The 24,577-nt window shown below is 37.4% G+C and overlaps 2 protein-coding genes and 2 long non-coding RNA genes across 8 annotated transcripts in view; 2 read left to right on the top strand and 2 right to left on the bottom strand.

The window, feature by feature from the left end:
- bmpr1bb (bone morphogenetic protein receptor, type IBb) overlaps positions 1–3,918 on the top strand; it is a 55,689-nt gene extending 51,771 nt beyond the window's left edge. The window contains exons 10-14 of the mRNA XM_004074775.4: positions 500–692; positions 798–1,095; positions 1,175–1,350; positions 1,429–1,556; positions 3,065–3,918. Coding sequence (XP_004074823.1) covers positions 500–692; positions 798–1,095; positions 1,175–1,350; positions 1,429–1,556; positions 3,065–3,190 — 921 coding nt within the window. The 3' untranslated portion in view covers positions 3,191–3,918. The remainder of the gene's footprint in view (positions 1–499; positions 693–797; positions 1,096–1,174; positions 1,351–1,428; positions 1,557–3,064) is intronic.
- Positions 3,919–3,957: 39 nt separating this feature from the next.
- The window catches only part of unc5cb (unc-5 netrin receptor Cb), a 129,222-nt gene continuing 108,602 nt past the window's right edge, over positions 3,958–24,577 (bottom strand). For all 5 annotated transcript variants that reach the window (XM_011481791.4, XM_078956276.1, XM_078956275.1 and 2 more), the window contains 9 exons: positions 23,552–23,743; positions 21,471–21,833; positions 17,953–18,040; positions 17,657–17,828; positions 9,030–9,263; positions 8,720–8,869; positions 8,482–8,646; positions 7,715–7,893; positions 3,958–5,635 (listed from right to left, as the gene is read on the bottom strand). In XM_011481791.4, coding sequence (XP_011480093.1) covers positions 5,476–5,635; positions 7,715–7,893; positions 8,482–8,646; positions 8,720–8,869; positions 9,030–9,263; positions 17,657–17,828; positions 17,953–18,040; positions 21,471–21,833; positions 23,552–23,743 — 1,703 coding nt within the window. In that variant the 3' untranslated portion in view covers positions 3,958–5,475. The remainder of the gene's footprint in view (positions 5,636–7,714; positions 7,894–8,481; positions 8,647–8,719; positions 8,870–9,029; positions 9,264–17,656; positions 17,829–17,952; positions 18,041–21,470; positions 21,834–23,551; positions 23,744–24,577) is intronic.
- LOC144996637 (uncharacterized) lies at positions 10,586–11,579 on the bottom strand. The gene is made up of 2 exons (XR_013659531.1): positions 11,472–11,579; positions 10,586–10,781 (listed from the first exon to the last, which is right to left on the bottom strand). It is a non-coding gene; the product is annotated as an uncharacterized LOC144996637 (long non-coding RNA).
- Positions 11,157–12,490, top strand: LOC144996636 (uncharacterized). Its single transcript, XR_013659530.1, has 3 exons — positions 11,157–11,248; positions 11,602–11,653; positions 12,295–12,490. It is a non-coding gene; the product is annotated as an uncharacterized LOC144996636 (long non-coding RNA).

The following is a 24,577-nucleotide window of genomic DNA, read 5'->3' on the forward strand; positions in this document are numbered from 1 at the left end:
AATAAAAAATTTTGGAAAAAAGAAACAAATCAAGTTGTTTATTCTTTATAGCTACTGTAATCAGTATCATTTCCCATGGAGATCAATAAAGTTGAGCTTGAATAAATACTGACCCAATAGACAGAACTTAAGACACATTTTTAAGTCCTACAGTTACCCCAAAATGTCACAATGTCATAGTTAGTGGAATATAGTTTTGCACACACCCAACTCTTTGCATTACTTTATTCTTAAAGGTGAATGTGTTGTCTTATTATTTTGTGAGTTTATCAGTCTATGATTTGATTTACTGCACAATCAAATCTAGAGTGTTTCCTACTTTATTCTGGCCCAGAAAGTGCCTCCAGTCTGATAATTTTTAACTGAGGCATAGTTAAAAATATTTAGTCTTTCAAATCTGTCAGATAAATTTTTTTTTACGTCATGGATGTTAATGTGCTGTAACTTTGCCTTTAACTTTTAGGAGTGAATAAACTTTTTTTCCAAATGTTCTGACCAGGTTCAGCGCACCATTGCCAGGCAGATTCAGATGGTTAAACAGATCGGGAAAGGGCGATATGGAGAAGTCTGGATGGGAAAATGGAGGGAAGAGAAAGTAGCTGTGAAAGTCTTCTTCACCACTGAGGAGGAAAGCTGGTTCAGAGAGACAGAGATCTATCAAACCTTCCTGATGAGGCATGACAACATACTGGGTAAAGCCACAAGAAGATAAAATATATTTTAATAAGATTGAGGAGCTAATATGTGTATTTATTGTTGAATTACTGAACATGTGTTTTCGTTATCCATGTTCCCAGGGTTCATAGCAGCCGATATTAAAGGAACAGGCTCGTGGACTCAGCTGTACCTCATTACAGACTACCATGAGAATGGATCCTTGTATGACTACCTTAAGTCTAACACCTTAGATGTCATGGCTTTGCTCAAGCTGGCCTTCTCCTCTATCTCAGGCCTCTGTCACTTACACACAGAGATCTACGGCACTCAGGGCAAGCCTGCCATCGCACACCGAGACCTGAAGAGCAAAAACATTCTGGTCAAGAAGAACGGCTCCTGCTGCATCGCAGACTTGGGGCTCGCTGTTAAGTACAAAAGGTGCAGATTCATTTATATGGAGGGACAGGTTTTGTAAGCTGTGAAGCACAAAGTCATATGCTTTCATCCTGACTTTCAGTGACACAGATGAGGTCGACATCCCTCTTAACTTGAGAGTGGGAACAAAGCGCTACATGCCACCTGAAGTGTTAGACGAGACCTTGAACAGGACTACGTTCCAGTCTTTTATAATGGCTGACATGTACAGCTTTGGTCTTATCCTTTGGGAGATGGCCCGGCGTTGCATCTCTGGGGGTGAGAAGACTTTCTTTAACCGTGTCAGAATAATTTTACATGTGTGATAAGAAGTTACTCATCCTACTGTTCCTGCAGGCATTGTGGAGGATTATCAGCTGCCCTATTATGACCTCGTGCCCACCGACCCGTCCTATGAGGACATGAGAGAAGTTGTTTGCATAAAGAAGCAGAGACCTTTATTTGTTAATCATTGGAGCAATGAGGTACTATTCTTATTTGAATGTTTTTGGTTAGTTTGTTAAACTTGACTAGCATGATTGCAATTAAAAAAGGGTAGATTCATAAGAAGACAAATACTTTGTAAACAGGACCTTCTTTTTTTTTTTTTTTTTTTGCAGTTTTAGGTGAAATTATCCCCCCTTTGTGAACACTGCAATCATATGATCATAATATGAAAGTCACCTACTGTGGAACACTAGTTTTTCAACAGCAAAAAAGTTTAAACCTGCTGTTTAGTATGAAGCTGTTTTTTTGTTAAGGGAGATTAAGGAAAATAACCTAAAAATGTGCCTCTTTGGAAATACAGAAACTACAGTTTTGAGCCAAATAACCTCAGCTGTAGCTACACATCACTGACATTATCTGCATTTTTCATCTGAAGCAGATCTTTAAATTTGAAAGAAGCACATCTATTTTCCAAACTGTACTTCATCGCACACTTTCTAATGCTTACGTCAGTTACAAACACACAAGGCTGTATAAAAACAAAAAAAGAGCTTAGTGAAACATCCAACTTCAGTCTGAGAAAACAAAGCTTGCACAACCAAACTTTTGTTCAAGAAAAATAAACTGAATCCACTGCTGTCAGATTTAAATATCATTTGGCAATGAGAACTACTTCTGCTGTCTATTAAAACCAATAACATATTTTCTAAAATGTAAAGGTGTTGCTTCATATACAGAACAACACAATTGCCATTGAGGGAATTCTGAAATAACTCCTAATATTCAACATTTAGAATTTCCTTACAATGTAGAAAGAAATATATTTCACTAAAAGTGACATTGAATCTAAATGTGTGCTTTTTTATATCATCAACAACTTCTTCATTTGTGGTAAAACAGATCATTTCTGCTCTAAAGACATTTCAGTTCTAATGAGTGACGATCTAAAGGGAGTCAAACCCACGAAGCCCCAAAAGCAGCTTTGGTGATTTATTTTAAAAAACTGCTGAATCTCTTTTAACCTGTTTTAAAGGTTGTGGCTTAAACACTGCATAAAATAGTAGTTCCTATGTGACTGACAGGATTTTATAACATTAAACTATACATTTTTCTCTGAAGAAGAAAAAATAGCTTTTCATGGGCAGTGAAACTTTTCCTGTTGTTGTGAAAGGTGATGACTTTAAACAAAATTAATTTACCAGTTTAGAAAGTTATTATTGTAAAAAAAAAGTTGTTTTTGTGTGTGCATAAACTCATTTATCCCTTGTGCTATCCTAGGCACTTTAACATTGGTAGTTGGGTCATCTAGACACGAATCATCTTCAATGATTTTTGATCTTCACTGGTGTCCATGGTTTACATGAAATCTTCTCCATCTATTTCCACCTTTGTCATGGTAGGGAGAACACGTCAATGTAAGGGTGGGGTTATCTAAGATAGCACAAGGGGTAAAAGTTGTACTTGCCCAACATCTAATGTTAATGTTCTAAAGTGATGTGTGTGGTTTTTTTTTTTTTTTAACATGCATGAACATGTGTGTCTTCAGTGTCTAAGACAGATGGGGAAGCTGATGTCAGAGTGTTGGGCTCACAACCCAGCCTGTCGCCTAACAGCCTTGCGGGTGAGGAAGACTGTGGCGAAGATGTTAGAATCCCAAGACATCAAACTGTGACGGAGTCAGAAGAGGCGCTTTCATCACTCGTAGACTTGTCATTGCCACTGGCACAGACCACTTATACTGGCCAGCAGAAGAAAGGGAACAACGAGAGACTGAAGGATGGAATAAAGGAGACTGACAGGTGGGATAACCGGTCACCTTGGAGCCAGGAACAATCAGAAGCAGGAGATTTTGATGTGTCACAGAAGATGAGCTCTTTCATTGTTTGAAGAACGCTCTGCTTCAGACCAACAGTTTAAGTTGTGCTTTCCGTGAAAGCTGCAGATCCAGACTGTCCAGATGGACGAATATTTAAAGAACCGCTGCAGGTGAGTACTAAAAACCCTCTGATCAGGTGGGACAGAGGGAGTTCTCACACTGCTTTAAAAGCCATATTGTGAGCATTTGTTTTCTGGGAGACATTTTATTCTTTTTTTGGGGGGACTTCATGCATGGAAAGTTAAACCCCCACAGAGGACCACCTGAAGAAGTTCAGTTCAAGCTCTCTGACCTCTAAGTTTTATTATTTTGCAGGAGGAAAAAAAAGTATGGTTTACATAACTTTTATATAAAAAAGAATTTCTAAAAATGGTATTGTTTTAATATTAAAAATATTTTTTTCAGTAAACTTTAAAAGCTGAAAACTTGTTTGACTTTACTCCAACTGAGTTTGACATCATTTTAATGAACGTCTGGAATGATGTGTCCTGAATAATGCTCCCCGATTAAAACTGTTTGGAGGATCCTGCTGCAGTGTGGTCATTCAGATAAACATGTCCCAGTTTAATGTTGCATATAAATATAATTTATTATTAGTCTTAAAAATTCTTTCTTACACTTTGTACAATAAACTTGACATAAGACGCGAGCTGTTACAAGGAGCCTCGTTAGACATTCTCATAGTACACAATATTCATGAAGCTGACTCGTGGAATGTAAAGCCTGGCCCACCGAGGATGGAAAGATTGTTTCAGAAGGATGCAAAGTTTGCATAGACAACTTTACAAAAACATTAACAGCAAAACAAAACAAAAAAAGTAACACTTGAACTTTTTCAAGCGTTGCTGCGTTAACAGAATTCATTTACAGCTGTCATTTTTATGCACATAATCAGTCTCATTCCCTTGATGGCTTCTGTCATTTAATGTACAAACTTTAAGTTAAAACTTCCCTCCAAAGGTACAAATAAATGCCACTTTCTTCAGCACAACACCAATCCATCACGTATTCAGTTAACATTTTCAGTCAGTTATTTGGTAAAAAGCAGCTCCTTTAAGTTTCACCGCTCCTGCAAAAATAGACTTACTTGTTTTAACAGTAATTTTCTCTGCTGGTATGAAAAGGTAATCAAACAGTATAGACATTAGTGGAGTCGTTCATTTTTATAGCGTGGGGCATATTCTTGATCTCTCCTGTGTACCGAATGATCTAATGCAAAAAGAAAATATTTAACCAAACAGTAAAAAACAGCAATGCAACACAATCAAAATTAAAGTAAATAAGTCAAAAAAAGTTTGAAATTCAATTATTATATTTGGCTAAAATGTAATAATAGTAGTTACAACAGTAACGCACAAAATTATTTCCCTTTGTTCGTATTTATATGGTCAACCGGATGAGCCTTTGTGGCACCAGAAGTCCACCAGGTGGGGCTAGAATACAAAAAAACAAACGGAAAAGACAGCAAAACGAAAGCACTCAAAGTATTCATAAACAGACGGAAACAAAAAAGGATACGTATAAATAGGCATTTATTAAATATGATTTCATCAAGGAACACATATATGTCCTTGGTGTTGCTATGGAAACTGAAGAGTTGGAGATTCTTGCTCCGATCCGAGTCTTCATGCTTTGATCCTCTGACCTTTCATAGTGTGTCTTTAACACTTTTACGCTGTGAGGGCATCAGTCACATCTGCACAGTCCATCCAAATCACCAAACGGCTGTTTCCAAGGAAACCAGAGCCAAAAATATCAAATGGTTTGTACCAGAGGGGGAGGAATAGCCAGAGAAATGACTGGCAAAGATGTTTTACTGTCAAGATTTTTACATCCACCAGTGGTGCCAATGTTTAACTAGGTCATGGTTGAGCAGACCTGGCTTTTTCCTATCATCTTTATACTTTGAGTGCACACTCAGGCAGCATTTCTGAGCGTTAAAGAGCATCACGGAAATGCCAAATAACTGTCTTCTCTGTTTTTTTTCTTCCGAAGCAGGGAGCCCCCCCCTCCGGTCGTCTTTTTTGTTTTTTTTTCAAATCTTCTTCCTCTTGAATATTACACACTCAGATGGACAGGTTTCAGTGCTCAAACACTGCGGGAACAAGGCTGTCATGGCGTCCCATCTCTTCCAAGACTTGGGCAAGGCGACTTAGGTTCCCGTCAGGAAAATGCTGGGCCTCCCACAAGTCCAGGATGACTCCAGTAGGACTGGATTTAGTTGCAAAGTAGTTTAGATACCTGGATTGTGACACAGATGGAGAAGACTAGGTTAAAAGCTGTGACATTAATGTGCCTCTGTTTTTTTTTCTTTCAAATCTGACATTTTCATGCTCTGCTTATTAATTATTAACTGAAAGAAATTATTAAAAGAAAAAGTAGTAAAAGAGCCTCTCAAATCTCTCTAATGTAATGATCAGATTTAACCTCTTAGGACCTGGCATCCACATGCATCTCATTTTGAGTTATTTTACTACGATAGTTAATTGAGCTTAACTGGATCCCACTGACTACACGTTCAGAAGGTTAACTCAAATATTAGCTCAGGCCTTAAGAGGTTCCAATAGACACAAAGGAAATCTTTTAAAAGTTAATAGAAAAAAAAAGAAGCTAATTTCTTTGGAATACAGCAAAAGCGTATCAATCTACAGATGACTATCTTTACAACCTTTCACGACTCTTTTTAATACATCTGAAAAGATTTACTTAATGTGGAGACTTGATATTAATACACATTTGAGTCTGTTGCACCTCTTTTTAACTTCATCTAACAGTTAAATACTTAAATAATTTCCACACGGGAATTTTCCCTGTGGACTGAAATGTGTTTCAAATCCTTGTGGTTTTCATTCTAGCTATTATGGAGTCTTAAGGTATTTACAATAGTAATCAGATTACTTAGATTTTGACTCCACAACCTTACAAAGCTACTCTGTAGATAATTTGGCCACTGTCAGTGGAATGCAAATTAGGCATTATGAAATCTTCTGTGGAGGATCTTGCTTTATTTCCTCAGTCTGAATAGATTTTAGGAAAACTCTAGGCAAATAGAATTCTCTGTGAATCCAATTCAAATGACACTAAAGTTTCATTGAATCTTTTGATTTAATTTAAGGCAAATTTAAAGTAGGATTTCTTAAAAGCAAAACCCATATGTAATTATAGAAGATCTAAAACTGGTAAAAATATTGTATAAATAACATGTATATGTTCTGTTTAGTCAAATTCTGCTATCTGCACTAAAACCTAAATAAAGCACTTTTTTTTAAATGTGTCCATAAATTTCTTTTTGATTTCACTTGAAGTTCTGGACACTTCAGCCTTTAGAGAGAAAGCCACATCCTCCGTAGGCAAATTCTTTCTTCAGGTTTGACGGGTGTCCTGAGGACCATAATGCGCTCAGCGGTCGTCCCTAAGCCTCTATCAATAAAAATATTATGATGACTATTTCACAGAGATTTTGAGCTGAAATCCATGAAGTGAAGGCATTCACTAAAGGATTTGGATTTTTTCAGTGATTCTCTGTCAAATCCACATTTTCTAACACCTTAAAAGGACGTAGGAAGACCCTATTTACTGCTGCCTGCTTATACGCTTAGATGAAGAAAATCAAATCTACAAATAACCGGCTCAGTTTGGGTTTAATTTGCCAAATAATTATCAGATTCTTTTACACAATGTTCTTTTTTTTACAGAGAATAATAGAAAAGCGACGTTTTCTGTATCCATTAGGATGTAAGCGCCCTCTCTGTGAGCTCTTTAGTTCTGCTTCCCTCGTGCTGCACCCAGTGAGCGGTCTCGTCAGTCTGCAGCTGCTGCCTGCGATAAGACCCCCCTGCTGTGCTGGGACCTTATAAATGGAAGCACACTGTACCTCCATCCCATGCTCACAAGACAATCAAAGACGCAGTGATGAGGGTTTGAGAGAAGGAGCATCTCTGTATCTTCATCTTCCTGTCTTTGTCTGTGTTAGTTCATTCTAGAACAATTAATCTCAATTCAGCTGATGTTTATCAGAGATTGTCCCAATTATTCTGAACAGCCTAAATTAAAAAATGCATTTTTCCACATTTGATCTTTATCCCCTTTTCTGATCAAAATGTATAGTTGATGTTTAGGTCTGGGAAACTTTTTTTTATTATTACTTCTTAAAGATAGATTTGACTGAGTTTAATAAATAAGCGCAGGCTGACAACTGCCTGTTGATCAGAAAAGGCCACTCGGTTGAGTCATTGTCTCACTCGAGGCAGCGACTTCCTGCAGGCGAAATGTCATCAGTCCGTGTTTTAATGTGAGTCACAACTTCGCTTCTCTTCCCACCTGTCAAGGTTGAGTTTGTGGGCCAACATCCGCCAGTCATTCCCTCTGGTCTGAGGCGCATCCAGGCTGCTGCACAGCTTCTGCCGAATGGAAACAGGGATGCGAAAGGCGTTTGGCCCCACCAGTGTTGTGATGTTACTGGCAGGATCCAGCAGGGAGGTGTCAATGCTCTGCGAATCCTGCAGGGAAGGGACAGGAAAAATTGCAGGACAATGGAATCAGTGGTGACATTTCTTTAAGACATAATAAAAGAACATCATAAATATGATAAATTTATAGCAGAGGAAAACAACCTTTTATATTAAAATTAGATTAAAGGTCATTGACGCTCCAAACACAAAAATCAACACCCGTACACAAATAAACAGCTGCTTACTGGCTGTACAATTTTTCATTTATTACTAAGAACAGAGCTTAGTATTCCTTCATACCTCAAACACGCTTTTCAAGATCAGATTTCATGAAAAGAATGTAAAACAAGACTTGGGTGTATTATTACCCATGCACCTCTCTTCTATCTGCCTCGGCTGGTATTAGAGAAAAGGTGCTGTTAGCGCAAAGGTTAGGCTTCCCACCAAAAAGTTTTACTGGAAAAATAATGAATTATTCAAGTGTTTCATTTATTATTGCTTTGGATTAAGAAAAAAAACCTAACAAAGTTTACAATCAGTTTTTTACAGCTTAAATTTTAGAAATGCAAACCTCGGTTAGATCTAATCTGATAAATGTGGCTGAAGAAATGTTGAGGGTTCAGTAGTAAAGCTCACCTCAGACAGTGTTGTGTCTAGCTGAAAAATCTGTCCTTCTCCCTCTACTTGCCGCACACATATCTTACAGGTCAGATCCACGGTGCTAGTGGAGAACCTCTCCAGAGTGAAGCAGCAGTGGAGATTCCTCTGTGAACCGCTCCATACCTGCTGAAAAGACAGCTCCTGCAAAGAGTAGCTGCATCAGAACACAGCTTCTGCATTTATTACTCCTATTTTGAAGATGTTACTGCTTTACCTGGTATTTGGCTAGTAGTTTGCTCTTCCACATCATGTGGGGAACATCATGGATGGAAAGTCTCAGGTTGTGGGTGCTGTCTTTGAAGCTGAGAGTCTTTGGTTCATCCAACAATTTTCCACCCATCTGTTTCTCCATTTGAAGCACCTCCTATTAAAACAAGTGGACTTTATTCATGTTAAGATTCTGAAAGATACACATCTTTAGTGGATGTTAAAGATCTTTACTCCTGGAGAGCTCTTATTCAGTTTCTCCAACTATCCGTCTCACTGACAACATCTACATGCTGAACCAGAAAAGGCACTTTTACCTTGAGTGCATCCTGTGTGTCGTCCAGGCAGTAGACTCTGATGTGATACTCCATGGCGGCACAGGTCACAGGACCAAAGATGGCTAGTTTGAGCCGCTTGATAGTGGCTGCGCTTAAAGACTGTCCCACCAGGCAGTATGTACCCAGCGTCTCTGTCAGGATGTGGCAAGCCTCGTCATCCATTTGGACGTAGCACGGTGTGGTGAAATTTTCCTCTCCTACTACCACCACATCCTACAAGGCAGACAAGAAGATTATTGAGATTTTAGCAGAACTAACTAAACATGCTTTGATGGCTATTTTATCTTAAACTAAGTCTTAAATAAACATTTTAAAAAGGGCAAAACATATTTTAGAATCCATAACTCAACTTCTCACCAAAAACAATACTTTTAATGGGTAGGAAATAAACCTATTATATATTTGGGAGTTATGAGACTCTTTTCCATTTAAATCCAAAATTTAAAATCTTTTAGTATTTAGAGTACAAATATGATATTATTTTATTTATTATTTTATCATTTACTTTGGTTCTTCTATGAAACTTAAAGTAATATTTGGTAACGCTTTCTTTTACAGTACAGTACTTACAGTGTACTTAAGTGGTATTTACATGGTACTTATTGTGTAACTACTGGGTACTTTCAGGGTACTTACATGGTACTTTCTATGGTACTTTACTGGGTACTTACATGGTACTTTTTGTGTCTACTCTGTACTTACATGGTACTTACTGTGTATTTATATGGTACTATTTGGTTCATACCTATGTGGTACATACTGGGTATTTATAATATTTTTACTGGGTATTAACATGTTGTGCAAAGGTGTCTTTTATGGTACTTACCACATGTAAGAACAAGGTAAGTAGAAATAAAGTACCTTGACCTTTAGGTCTGCACTCGCTGCATGTTTCATGGTATTTACCATGAATTTACCACAGAAACTACCCCTTAAGTACACTGAAACTGGACTGTAAAAGAAAGTCAGCCCTATTTCCACTCAACTACATGGTACTTTCATTACTAAATACCAGGTATGTACACTTGAATATTACTTGGTACTTACCCCTTAAGTACAATGAAACTGTGCTGTAAAAGAAAGTCAGCCCTATTTCCACTCAACTACATGGTACTTTCATTACTAAATACCAGGTATGTACACTTGAATATTACTTGGTACTTACCCCTTAAGTACACTGAAACTGTACTGTAAAAGAAAGTCAGTCCTATTTCCACTCAACTACATGGTACTTTCATTACTAAATACCAGGTATGTACACTTGAATATTACTTGGTACTTACCCCTTAAGTAAAATGAAACTGTACTGTAAAAGAAAGTCAGTCCTATTTCCACTCTATTACATGGTACTTTCAGTAGTAAATGCTGGGTATGTACACGTATTACCTTCCTGTCCAGTGTACATACACACTTGGTCTTCTGACCTCACCAAATGAGACAATGCTAACTTGTTGGTAAGGGTAAAGTAACTGCATTGTAAAAACATGTTCTGGCCTGATTACTTCTTGTAACATGAAAGAGAAACAAGACAGCAGTGAAAACAACAATCTTTAATATGATACATGTCTGCAGCGTACAAAGTGTCATCACAATGAAATATGTTTTAAGTACAAAACAGTGCAATGGAGCATTCCAAAAAACACATTATTGGCCTGAGGGTCGTGCTTTTTGTCCATCAAAATTCCTTCAGCAGAGTTTGGTAACAGTGCAGGACTTCTTCAGGGTTTGTAACTGCAATAAAATTCACAATAAAAGCTCAAATGAACATAAAAAGCATAACGACTTTGATTAAATAAAAAATACATTTTACTTATTTAATCAGTTCTATAATGAGTTTGATAAATCTCTGTGAATTCTTTATCGCTTTGACTGTAATGCTTGAAATTAATCAATTGTCCTCATTTATAAACATGATAATAAAATATTCAAAACTAAACTTTTTTTATAAAATATTGTTCTAAACATGAACTTGTTTTAATATATAATGTCAGGAAAATATGTAAAACAACTAAGCTAAATATTTACTTTTAATACTAAAAACACCCCGAGTGTGTGTTTTTGTTAAGTAGTTCGGGGCGAGTAAAGTTGCAAATTCCCAGCGCACTTGAATGCAGCACAACTACCCCCAAAGTGAACGTGCATTAATCCGGAGAGCCTCGAGGCGCGCGCAACAGTTTGAATTTCTCTTAATCTGGAAGGTAAACCATTGTTTTTGTTTTTTAAACATTGGATAAATTACATGTAAATATTTAAACTGATTAAACTTTATAAAGAAGCTAACCTCGTGATTTCAAGCCGCTATCTCTGTGTTTGAAACGTGACGTAAGAGCACGTCTGCTAATTTACTGCAATAATTCAGTTATTTCATGTATAAATTTTCAAAGTTTGTAATGAAAATCTACAAACATTGTTGTTACTTACCAGGAGAGGGGCACCTGTAAAACAAGCACGTAGCCGAAATAAGTCTGTGGCTCTGTGCTCTTTCTGGGAAAATCAAAGAAAGGCGTTTATTTAAAATAATGATGACGTACTTCCGTCTTTACCGCTGTAGATCAGCTATGGTGAAGAAGACATCCCAGACCAATCCGTGAAGCCACAGGAGAGTAAGCTAAACTAAGTTAATTCCTCCAAGTGGACATATTTACATTAATGAAGAGTTTAACTGCATTTTCCCCATTTTCTTTTCTTTCGCCGTTTTTTATTTTATTTTTATTTATTTGTTTATTTTCAAATATGATAGAGACAACAATACCACCCAACAGTGAATGTAACTGTTTGAAAATTAAAATATATTTTTGTGAATAACTGTGTTGACTTTGAAATTGCCTATTTATTTCTTTTTTTCCTTTTCTTTTACACTGCAATGTTTTTCATGCTAATGCAAAATATAGGTGCGAATAATACTTATAAAGAATAAATACACACAGCAATTGCCTATTAAAACATTACTTTTGTCAAAAACAAATTTGATTTTCTTATGGTAATTTAGATTTTTTTTCCTTTGATTTCTTTTTTGTTGTTCTTGTTTATATAACTAAAATTTAAAGTTGTGAATAATCTATCATGTTTATAAATGAGGATAATTGATTAATTTCAAGCATTACATTCAAAGCGATAAAGAATTCACAGAGATTTATCAAACTCATTATAGAAATGATTAAATAAGTAAAATGTATTTTTTATTTAATCAAAGTCGTTATGCTTTTTATGTTCATTTGAGCTTTTATTGTGAATTTTCTTGCAGTTACAAACCCTGAAGAAGTCCTGCACTGTTACCAAACTCTGCTGAAGGAATTTTGATGGAAAAAAAGCACGACCCTCAGGCCAATAATGTGTTTTTTGGAATGCTCCATTGCACTGTTTTGTACTTAAAACAAATTTTATTGTGATGACTCTTTGTACGCTGCAGACATGTATCATATTAAAGATTGTTGTTTTCACTGCTGTCTTGTTTCTCTTTCATGTTACAAGAAGTAATCAGGCCAGAACATGTTTTTACAATGCAGTTACTTTACCCTTACCAACAAGTTAGCATTGTCTCATTTGGTGAGGTCAGAAGACCAAGTGTGTATGTACACTGTACAGGAAGGTAATACGTGAACATACCCAGCATTTACTACTGAAAGTACCATGTAATAGAGTGGAAATAGGACTGACTTTCTTTTACAGTACAGTTTCATTGTACTTAAGGGGTAAGTACCAAGTAATATTCAAGTGTACATACCTGGTATTTAGTAATGAAAGTACCATGTAGTTGAGTGGAAATAGGACTGACTTTCTTTTACAGTACAGTTTCATTGTACTTAAGGGGTAGTTTCTGTGGTAAATTCATGGTAAATACCATGAAACATGCAGCGAGTGCAGACCTAAAGGTCAAGGTACTTTATTTCTACTTACCTTGTTCTTACATGTGGTAAGTACCATAAAAGACACCTTTGCACAACATGTTAATACCCAGTAAAAATATTATAAATACCCAGTATGTACCACATAGGTATGAACCAAATAGTACCATATAAATACACAGTAAGTACTATGTAAGTACAGAGTAGACACAAAAAGTACCATGTAAGTACCCAGTAAAGTACCTTAGAAAGTACCATGTAAACACACTGTAAGTACCCAGTAAATTCCATAAAAAGTACCATGTAAGTACCCAGTAGTTACACAATAAGTACCATGTAAATACCACTTAAGTACACTGTAAGTACTGTACTGTAAAAGAAAGCGTTACCTAATATTTTTGCGTTGATTATATTTGAGAAATGGATGTACAACATTGTATTTTTGCTCAGAGGCACTCCATTGTTACACTGAGACATTGGGAGGCAAATTAAATCTAACAGAACAGACATTTTCCTTTTTCCTTTTTTTGACTGTTCCCCAAGTCAGATATCCATGTTTTAGGGAACATTTTACAATAATCAGCTTGTCAGATGTGTATTTTTTGAGATGCCCTGACTGTTTTATTTCTTCTTAAAAGCATCAGCAGCCACGGACTTCTCCAATCAGCTGTCTAAAATTCTAACACTGGAGCTCAGGAATAATGGAAACTCATGTAAAAGCTGAAGTGGATAGAAGACAAGTGCCAGAGGATTTCAGGGTCCGCAAGGGTTCATATTTGACTAAAAGATCTGATACATAAGAAGGCGCAAGACCATTAAGGCATTTGAAAACCATTAAAAGTATCTTAAAATCGATGCTGAAGCATATGGGGAGCTCTGTATTTTTTGTTTAGGACAAATATGTGTTATTGTTCTTCCTTACAAGGAGTCTTTGAATTTACAAGAACCAAAGTACCTCATTCTCACAGCAAACAACGTTATTTCTTTGTTATGTCAACAGTGGGTCAACTGTGTTTCAGTGTGAATCCGAATGTAAATTATGTTACATCAACTTTCATAAAAAGTAAGCCTCAAGTCGGTTCTGCAAGTTTATGGGAAAAGAACTTATCGGTAAACAGTATGTTTTTGAAATGCAAAAATAGGTGCTTGTGTAAAGAGACATTTGGATTTTGTGATCTTTAAACAGAACGCTGTACCTACTTTAACCCTTTTGCTATCCTAGGCACTTTAACATTGGGAGTTGGGTCATCTAGACCCCACAAGACAGTGTGCTGAACCTTTTCTTCAGTGATTTGTGATCCTCACTGGTGTCTATGGATTACATGAAATCCTCTTTACCTTTATCCACCTTTGTCATGGTAGGGAGAACACGTCAATGTAAGGATGGGGTCATAGGATAGCACAAGAGTTAAGAATGTACAGTTTTTAGAAAAGAGAGATCATCTAATATGAATACAAATTCTCTGGAGTGTCCTTAAAAGCACAAGCTAGCATAAACATCTATAGAAAAATGTATCTATGAACAAAAGAGAAAAGAAAATGTATCTGTGGAAAGACATAGGCAGCTCTGCATTCTTCTCACCACAATAATGTCAAAGATGAAAAATAATTTTCTAAGAACAAAAATGATAAAAATGTTTCCAATATCTAAAATTTTCAAAATGAATAGATACTGACCAAAATGTAGCCAGAGGCACTTATTTTAAATTCATTATAAACATGACTTTCTTGCACATTTATTCAGAATAATTGATCAGAAACTAAGAAAACTTCACTCAGCAACCACTGAACAATATGTAGCTATTCTCAAAAAAAACCGTTTCTACATGACTTAGAAGAGGGACGTTTTTCTGTCCACAGCAGAAGCCTCGATTTGCCAAGTTAGGAACATAGGAAAAAATTTAGAAGTTTCAGATTTTACAAATGTATAGGCTGATGGGAAATTAACATCCACTCTGCGGATGTTTTCAGCTTCATGCTTAGTTAACTAGAATGGAACAAATGAAGAATTTATTTTAATTAGGAGCGTGCGGTTAAAGTTCTGACCTTTCACAAAAGATGTGTCCCTTCAATGTAGCACTTAGTGTAAGTGTTGTGTGTCTGTGTGTGCCCTAATGTCTAACACAGCTTGACACTCTGCCATTATGTATGCCAGATAATGGAACAGGGAGTACCCAGACCATTTGTAGTTGACCCCTGTAATAGCACTAATGGCTGTACATATGTCTCTTTCATTAAGACTGTCTGGTCTGTGGAGACTTCACTCTCTCTTCCTGTCTGTCTGCCTGTCTGTCTACCTGCTAACCTTTCATTCTCCATCTTGATCTTGAGCTTTGCCTGTCCTCTCACTCTTTCTAATCCAAACATGTTGCACAGCACAGTGGTATTAATTCAGTGCATTATGAGAGACAGAAGAGAAATTACAGCGTTTTATTGTGAGCTGGCTGTCTAACAGCAGTATTCTAGCAGATCATTAGACTCTTTAACTGCTCCTGTGGGGAGCAGTACCGGGGTTCCTTATTGAGGGATAATTGGAACACAGTGGAGAAGTTAGCTTATGTACAGTATGCACACAAGCAAAACAACCAAGTATTACTCTTATCCTCAAACTGCATTCATTGGTTGATTTTGAATTCTTGTTTTCTGCTTGAAAGCAGGAGACCAGCTGTCATCATCATCCTCATTTTTACAACACTTGGCTCTGGGAATTAGTTTGCACCTCGGTGGGGAAATAATTCAGCACTCTCAATGAAATGATTATTTTCAGAATGAATATTTGTGAATGGCTTCCTCTGTGGGGCTCATCTCACCTGATGATGCTGCATAGACGAATACAAACTTTGACAGAGCGCATCATAAAGCAATATTTTACTCCTGCAGCACAGAGGCTGGCCTCACAGGGAAAGATGGCTCATATGAAGGGAGCTGGAGTCATTGCAAATATTACCATGTGTAACTCTGACGGGTCAAAGATTTAATCAATAGTTATTTCTTTTTAAAAAAATTCTCCGTCTACACTGAGCTTTATTGGAAATTCTTAAGTCATTCATCAATGTCACCCAGAACATATATATATTTCGTTTGCTCTGTAAGTCACCACATTAGCTGGAGTAATTGTTCAAAGACTTCCTAAAAATAAAGTTAGTCAAGACACTGTGTAATGAAAAGCTTGGAAGGAAGCATAGGTTGAATATTGACTAATACCAAGCTGTGGGGTTTACCTTTTGTGAAAGGGGAGTATTAAACATTTTGATTTTATCAACTTAAGCCATAAGCCTGTGGACTCCAGCCTTTGCTACCATGGCAGGACTTTCCATTGACATTGCTGCATGAATGAGTATATTAGTATATGCCCAAACTATAAAAATATTTTGTTGATATTAAGAGAACATAGTAGAGATCCCAAATGCACCACAACCTACAGTTCAGAGAACCATCTGAATTTAGAGACAGATTATCAAAAATATCAGTTTGCTGACTTAGCAACAGCTTTTCTAAGCAAGATATTACCAATGACCATTCACACTTAAATATTTGATACTTTTAATATTGATTGATTGATTGGTATCCTTTTATTTTCAGCCACAAAATAAAATAGTTAAATAAACACGATAAGTGATAAAGTGCTTAAAAAGGAGTGGGTAGAAGGAAAATGTTATTCATTCCCCAATCTTACTCAATTTTATGCATACATTTGTACACATTAAACATGTAATTACCATTCACATAAATACAAAATAATTAAAAGAATAAAAGGATCAAAGTACCAAAACAACTTGATTGTCCAACATTGTCTCATTAGGCTTGTCGTTATTTAATTTATATGTTTCCAAATTTTTCTGTGTGTATTTTTATGTTGTTTATATTGTGTTACATTTTTACTCATTTTCATACTTTCTTCCATGTTATTCCACCACATCACCCCACAGACAGAAATGCAGAGACTTTTTGAGTTGTGCTTACACAAGCATATCTAATGGGGCATTTATCATAGCTTCATGTTTAGACGGTTTCCCTCTTGCCTTTGCGTCTTCTTTTTTAACTCTTGTGCTATCCTAGGCACTTTAACGTTGGGAGTTGGGTCATCTGGACCCCACTAGACAGTGCGCTGAACCTTTTTTCTTCAATGATTTGTGATCATCCACCTTTGTCATGGTAGGGAGAACACGTCAATGTAAGGGTGGGGTCATCTAAGATTGCACAAGGGTTACAACTTTTAGAAAAGAGAGATCATCTAATATGAGTAGATGAGTAGAACAGAATGAGGGGAGAGAAAAGGAGAGGAACCGACCCCAGCTAGTCACGGCAAATGGTCTTAAGGAGTCTGCTTGTGCTGGAATTTCTTCCTAAATCTTCCATCTCTATTGTTGCTTTTTGCTTAGTTAGAAAGAGGTTTACAGAGGTTAGATCAAAAACGTAATCTGCTGGTCATTTATTAGTGTACAATTAGGATAATCTGGCCTTACTAAAATGATCTGAATTAAATTGTATTCTAACATTTGTAATTCACAAAACTTAATGTTGATGTTTTTGTTTTTTCTCTTACTCTTTGAGACAACTTTGATTGTGAACTGGCACTTTGTAAATAAAGATAATTCAATGGATTCCTTTCACTCGCCTCATTAACCTTTTTCTGCTATTAAGTCAATTTGTGAAGCAACTCTTTTTATTCCTGTCAGAAGCAGATTTTAAAACTTTACTTCACCGACAGGCATTAGATTAAACTTTACCACAGCACGCATAATGAATCCCACATCTTACCTCCCACTGGTTCTGTTGTGACTGACTCTTGAGCTGGATCAGCCAGTCTTGCTGTCCATCACACACGGCGCAGTGGTGCATCGTGATGACGACAGGTCGAGTAAGCAGAGCACCCGGAGGCCCACAACTCACCACAGGGCTCAGAACTGTTTGTCCATCTTCCACCGAAGGCCTGTATGCAAAAAAATTATAATAAAAGTGCTGTAAACTGAAAGTGTGAAAACAGTACAGGTGTGTATGTGACAACAAAAGGGGCAAAACTTGGTTTCTGAGTTGTTGATGCAGCAGACAGGTACCTCAGGTTCTCCTTTCTCTGAACTGTCACATACATCTCATAGACTCTACCCTGAGGAACGGCTCCTGCTGGAATTAGCAGACTCACCCCTGAGGAGCACAAAACAACAGAGGCACAAAAATCAACTGCATATCATTGCAAATGGCACATTGACTACATTTACATGCAAACAGTCTTCCAGATACAGATTACATTTTGGATCAAGTGATATTCTGAGAGGTAACTACAATATTGTTTTTTATGAGTTTTCTGACAATTTGACATCTGACTGACAGATTTTCAGCAGCATCTCCTATCCAAATTACCCCCTACTTGTTTGTGAATGATATTGTTGTTGTTTTTACCATATTCTAGGTCAAAACAAATGAATATATTTCTGCTGCTCTGCAGGTAGAGCAATACATTCATAACCCTAGTGCTATCCTAGGCACTTTAACATTGGGAGTGGGGTCATCTAGACCCACTAGACAGTGCTCTGAATCTTTTTTCTTCAATGATTTGTGATCTTCACTGGTGTCCATGGATTACATGAAATCTTTCCACCTTTATCCATCTTTGTCATGGTAGGGAGAACACGTCAATGTAAGGATGGGGTCATCTAAGATAGCAACAAGGGTTAAAGCTTGGCACTTTATCCAGTTTGGCTAAAGCTATGTTCACACCGCCCTCAGCATCACGCGTTCAAGCGGCCATGTATGGAGTCAAATTCACGCCAGAGTTGTTACACGAGCACAGGAATACTTCCACCAGCGCGAAGGAGTAGTTCCACGAGAGTAGAGGAGTGGTGAATGAATTTGGACATGGAACATTCAATGTGCACTCGTGATGACCGAGTTGTGCACACGGAACGTTTATTGCGCATGTTAGAGTTTGATACATGCTTGTGGGGGACTTTTGATTGTCAAGAAGACTCAAAAATCCTTTCATTGTTGAATGGGACGTGAAACAGCATCCAGGTGCAAGTGTCTATAACAGGATTGTTTCACCACTTTTGTTAAATCAAACTAGGCACCAGGTTTAAGTCACATGAAAGACTGCACCGGATCAACTGCTGCATGCTGTGTCAAAATACCAGCCACAACTTCACCAGAGTGATATTCCTACACCAATTTCATTTTTCATCTGCATGAAAAAAGGGAAGAATGATTGGAGAACTCACAGAAAGCTGATTGTTATCTGTCTTGGAGTAATAATGGCAATGACCTTTACTTGCTCATAAAACTACTGCTACACTTTATTGCCTTTTTCCTGTACGAACCTGAAAATGATGCAGCATATCATTTCCAGAATCAATGATTTCTCACCTCTTCATCACATTCCCAGTATTGTGGAAGCCAACATGATTTACATTTCTCCATCTCACATTGATTTGATATGATGTCCTGTCAGATATGTGTTTTTAATAATATTATTTTAGGAAACGTATACCACAAATTCCCTCATGAATAAACACACTACATGCTTTTCCTTCGGGAGGGAAATGTTTCAATAGCTCATTGATTTCTGATGTCCTTGACTTTTAAAAAAGTGACAGACAGCAAACCAGTGAGCCAATCGCAACTTTGCCACTGGGACGCCTGACACTCAGCGCCACTCCAAACGCTAAATCAGTGAAAAAAAATGCATTTCAAAATGCAAAATACCAGTCACGCTGACATTACCACAAAATATTTCATTACCTAGACTCACAAAGAGATCAAATATCAAATGTACTTCCCTCCTCTTTTGCCTATGTAACCTGATGAGATGACGGAGCTCAACCAGCAGCTGAGAACATTTCCCAGGTATCAAAAAAATATGAAGAAATGTGAGAAGCCCGTGTATCCTTTAATGTCACAGCTAGTTTGTCTCTGCCTATCGACATGCATCTGTGGCATGTCATTTACAGCCCGCACATATTTTAGGTGAAGACAGCATGGCTAATGTAAGCCGCCTGAAACTAGAACACCTCTTACTTCAGCTTCTCTAGTGCAGTCACCCCTAGGTATCCATCAACTCTTGTCACACTTTGCACAGTTGATATGCTGATAAGTTGCACATGGCTGTGCACAATACTTCAAAGACACATCTGTTTCCATGTTTGCTAGTGAAGAAGGTAGAATTGTAACAGATGCAGCTCAGGAGCTGTGGTCTGCAGTGGAAAATAATAACTAATTTTCACTTCACAATAAAACAAAGTGCTAAACTTACTTTATCAATTAACATTGTACAAGTAAATATGTCCAATACCTATTAAAGTTTAAACTTGTGATGAGTGGTTTGATATAAGATCCAATAACAAAATAACTTTCTTTCACTTTACTGTATGTAGTCCAATGCCATTATAAAAAAAATCAAAAAACATTTCTATGGTTTTTGAAAAAGAAAAGAATATGCCTTCGAGTCTGGAAATAGATGATTAAAAGACTTCCACTCTATGATCAGAACAATTGAAACCAAACAAGTTTCCACCAGGTCCTTCTTGTGGCATCTCTACATAACGTCTGCAGCTGTTTTTTTCTTCTATAATCAGAACAAAAGGAAACTTTGATTCAATGTGAGAGATATTTTGCTTTTTTACGCTCGAGACATTTATGAAAGAAGGGTAAATGTTGTGCTTGCATAGCAAACTTAAAAAGTCAACTATTTCCTTTTTACAATTATAATAATTAAGAGAAAAATCTATGTCTACAAATCTATTTTTGTCATTGGAGGTTTCTGCACAATAGTACCTATAGTCAAGATGCCATTCTCGACATTTTTCAAGTTATTTTTTTACAGACATCTCAGAATTTATTTTAAATTTCTGCATACATTTTCTTTTTAGGTGACATCTTGTGGTAGGTGTCAGATACTTCCTGCTGATTGTAGATTGATAAACTAAGGGGATGCAGTGGGTGCTTTGCGGTTGGGATTGATCTGACAATGAAGCCAATCTAATCTAGCACCAGCTGTAATATCCTGAAGCACGGACAGGGGCATCCTTATTGTTTCCAGGCAGATGGCTTATTACAGATTTTCTTTTCATTTATGTGACCTTTCCGGGAAAACATTTTGACCTGCAGTCGTTATCACCAGCATGCTAGAGCTGAAACAAGAGCAAACCTTGAGGAGCAAAAGAGAAGCTGGTAGCAGATGTCAGCATTGCTCTGAACATACACGTCCACATATACACACATGCATCTTCAAAAAGATTGATACTGAAAATAATTAACAAATGTCACAATGCAAATGTAAAAAGGCGTATTTCTCACTGATGTGACAAAGTCACCTTGGTATCAATTTGGCATACCAAATTTTGTTTTAGCTTTTGCTCTATTTGGATGGATTTATGGACAAAGATCTGAATTTACATTGTGAATTTACTTTGGACTTTTTCTTTTTAAGGTGGACTGCTTTTGCAGTGGGGGAATTATGTGTTTGTATTAAAAAAGAAAAACACAGCTGATTAATTGATGAAAAAGATTTCAGACGTTAGAAAAACCGTTAAGTTATTCAAATTGTTTAACCTAGTGTTTGTTACACTGTTTAGCACCCCACCTGAGTTAGGCACAATAAGTTGTCCACCCTGGGAGCTGAAGGAGCCCAAAGCAGTGCAAGATGGATCTCTTGTGCGTAGCAAAGTCTGGCTCTGTGTGCGACGGCCCATCGTGCTGTCGCTGTTGTCTAGCAGGCAGTGTGGTAGCTTAGGCGACAGTTTGGAGGAAAATTCTCCACCTAGGTCATCCTGTGGGGTCACTAAACCTGAGGAGTTGTAAACCTTAATCTTCAGGTTGGGTAGAGGCTCCAGAAGAGGAGAGTTTGTCATGGGGATTTTGTCCGCCACGTCATGGAGGGCGTAAACTGGGCCGCGGTATAAGGCGGCCGCTGAGGTCAAGTCAGGTGGTGCAGTTAAGAGATCAGCTGTAAGAGAAAAAGAGACGAGAACAAGAAGGTTAAAAAACTTTTGGTACCAATTAGCAAAGCTGCAGCTTGGATAATTCTTCTGTTTTCACTCATTAGAAAAGACCCATCAAGACCAGAAGGTTAACTCCTTCAGAGGAATTACAGGTGCAGCTGGGATCCATCAGGAACAGATGGCATCACTAACATGGAATACACACAGTAAGAAGGCTTTGAAATGAATGTTTAACATCTATATGATGAAAGGGATTTCTAAGAAAATATTTTGCTCCGAAAAACAGCAAAAGCTGATGAACTGTGGGATGAGATTTGAAATGGAAAATAAAGTAATGAAAGTTTAGATTTTGCTGTATTTTTCTTTGTTTTCCTTTGGCAAAATTAAATGCAAAGAATTGTAAAAAAAAAATACAGAACTCTTCAATTTACTGAATTTAAAGCTGCTGTTTAAGCAGACAAAACCATCCTTAAAGCATCAATGTTCCCCTCCTGTCCATGCAGTCCTTCATTTAAGATTTTAATGAATTAGGGGATTTTCATGGTGCTAATTCTGCTTCCCTGATGTCTTCATACCCTTCCTCATCAGGAGCATCATCGCTAAATCTAATTACAGCTAAATATGCCAAACAGAAGCTGGCCTGACTACATTTTAATGGTCGGGCATAGTTTGGTTTTTCATCACCAGAATTTGAGACTTTTTGGCCCTTCACCCACATGAAGATGGTAACTGATGGTAACATGATAACTGGTAACATGTTTGCTGCTGGAGCGACTCAACCCAATATTTCTTAACAGGTTATTGGCACAGGTTGCCAATTTAAGTAAATTGAGTCCTCTTATGACAAAGAGGTTTCTGAAACTACTGCATATTCCAGTTTTTTGTGTTTCAGCTGTTCAGGATGCTGTTTAAAGCTACTTAAAGTTACAATTGTGCATTAACCCCTTCATGCCTGAATTATATAAAAAATGTTCTTTATTGTTTTTTCCGTTCAAGGTGATGCTAAATTAAGTAGAGTCCGGGATTTAAGGGGTTCGTTGCAAATTAGCAAAAACCAACGGGAAAGGATTAAAGCTTCCATTAAAAAAGTACTTCTGGAGAGGAAATCAGTTTCCTGTTTTACAACAGACTAAAACAGAAAGAAAGATTTCTATAGTCCCTCAGTACAATAAAAGAAAAACCTTAAAACAAAAATTGAAGCAAAATCTCAGCCAATTATTTCCTGTTTAACCCTTGTGCCGTCTTAGATGATCCCACCCTTGCATTGACGTGTTCTCCCTACCATAACAAAGGTGGATATAAGTGGAAAGATTTCATGTAATCCATGGGCACCAGTGAGAATCACAAATCATTGAAGAAAAAGGTTCAGCGCACTGGCTAGTGGGTCTAGATGACCCAACTCCCAATGGTAAAGTGCCTAGGATAGCACAAGGGTTAAGTGAAATCTAAAATCACATCAAGCTTTGTTGCTGCAATTATTTTAACTATTTTTGATAATTTAGACAGATGTTTCCAAATTAATTAGTCCACATTTTATAATCTTTTAGCTACAGTAAAATTTAAACTTCTTAAAACTACACCACTTTTGATGCAATACATCTGTACATTGATATTTTTGTCGAAATTAAATTGAGAAAACATCTTCTATTTCTAACATTACCTGGGGGAGCTAAAAAAAAGTGTGAAATAATCATTAGACACACAAATCTTTCACTCTCCCAACCTTTGCGGGCAGTCTTGATGCTAACTGGCTGGAAACCTCCATTGAGGGCGGAGGAGTCTAGGATGTCGGAGCTGAAGTCCCGGTGGTTCCTCCTGTAGACAAAGAGTGCCACGACGACAGAGATAACCAGGCACATGATCACCGCGATGACGATCCCCACATATAGAGCTACATCGTCTGTACTGGGAGCCACTGGGGGAGAAAATGGAAAAGAGACACAATGAAAGAAAATAAGTCTTGGAAAAATGCTATCTGTTTACATCAGCGAGACAGAGCGTGTCTTAAAAAGGATAACCAATGCTTGAAGTGCAGCACAAACAGTCGGACACTGACATTTCAGCCTAAAATGTGATGCAGTGACCAACACATTGGCATCATCTCCAAACTGAGATCTGAAGACTCTGAATTTAATACGGAGAGTTCATTCTGCAGTTTGCAAAGCTGTGTCTTCATATTTCTCAGAAGCTGTGCTGTTTTATGTGGAGGCTGTAAACAATGACCCACAAAGACAACAATTAGCAACAAAATACAGATGATAAAATCTGAAGAAGAAGCACAGCTAATAAACACGGGCGCTCCAGTGTAACCCAGCGTCTCTTTTCAGATCGAGATCAAAAGTTGTGAGGACAGAGATGTTAATGGCTTCATCGCTCAAATTACCGAGCTCCATGTTGGAGTTCAGAGCCTGTCCTTCTTTGTTCTTACACATAGCAGATAAGATCTAGGCATAGCTTGGATTTCTCAAAATTGTCTTTCATCTCTGCCTGCCACCCAGAGTTTTTCTTTCCACCTTCCAGCTGGAGAAACCTCTGTGATTAGCGTGCCTGGCATGGATAGATACATGTGTCTGCTAGAAGCCCAGACTCCAACAGGCACTCATTAAAGATCCGGCCTTTAAAAGATGCCGTCTGACAGTCTGAACTCTCTGTGATGCCTGATAAAGAATGTCCTTCAGTGTCACCAGTTGACAAATGGGGAAAAAACACACTTCTTTCAAGGTAATGAAACACTGCGGGGCTTGTGGGA

Source organism: Oryzias latipes, chromosome 12 (assembly GCF_053564925.1).
Source record: "Oryzias latipes strain Hd-rR chromosome 12, Olatipes_Hd-rR_3.1".
NCBI classification, from domain to species: domain Eukaryota; kingdom Metazoa; phylum Chordata; class Actinopteri; order Beloniformes; family Adrianichthyidae; genus Oryzias; species Oryzias latipes.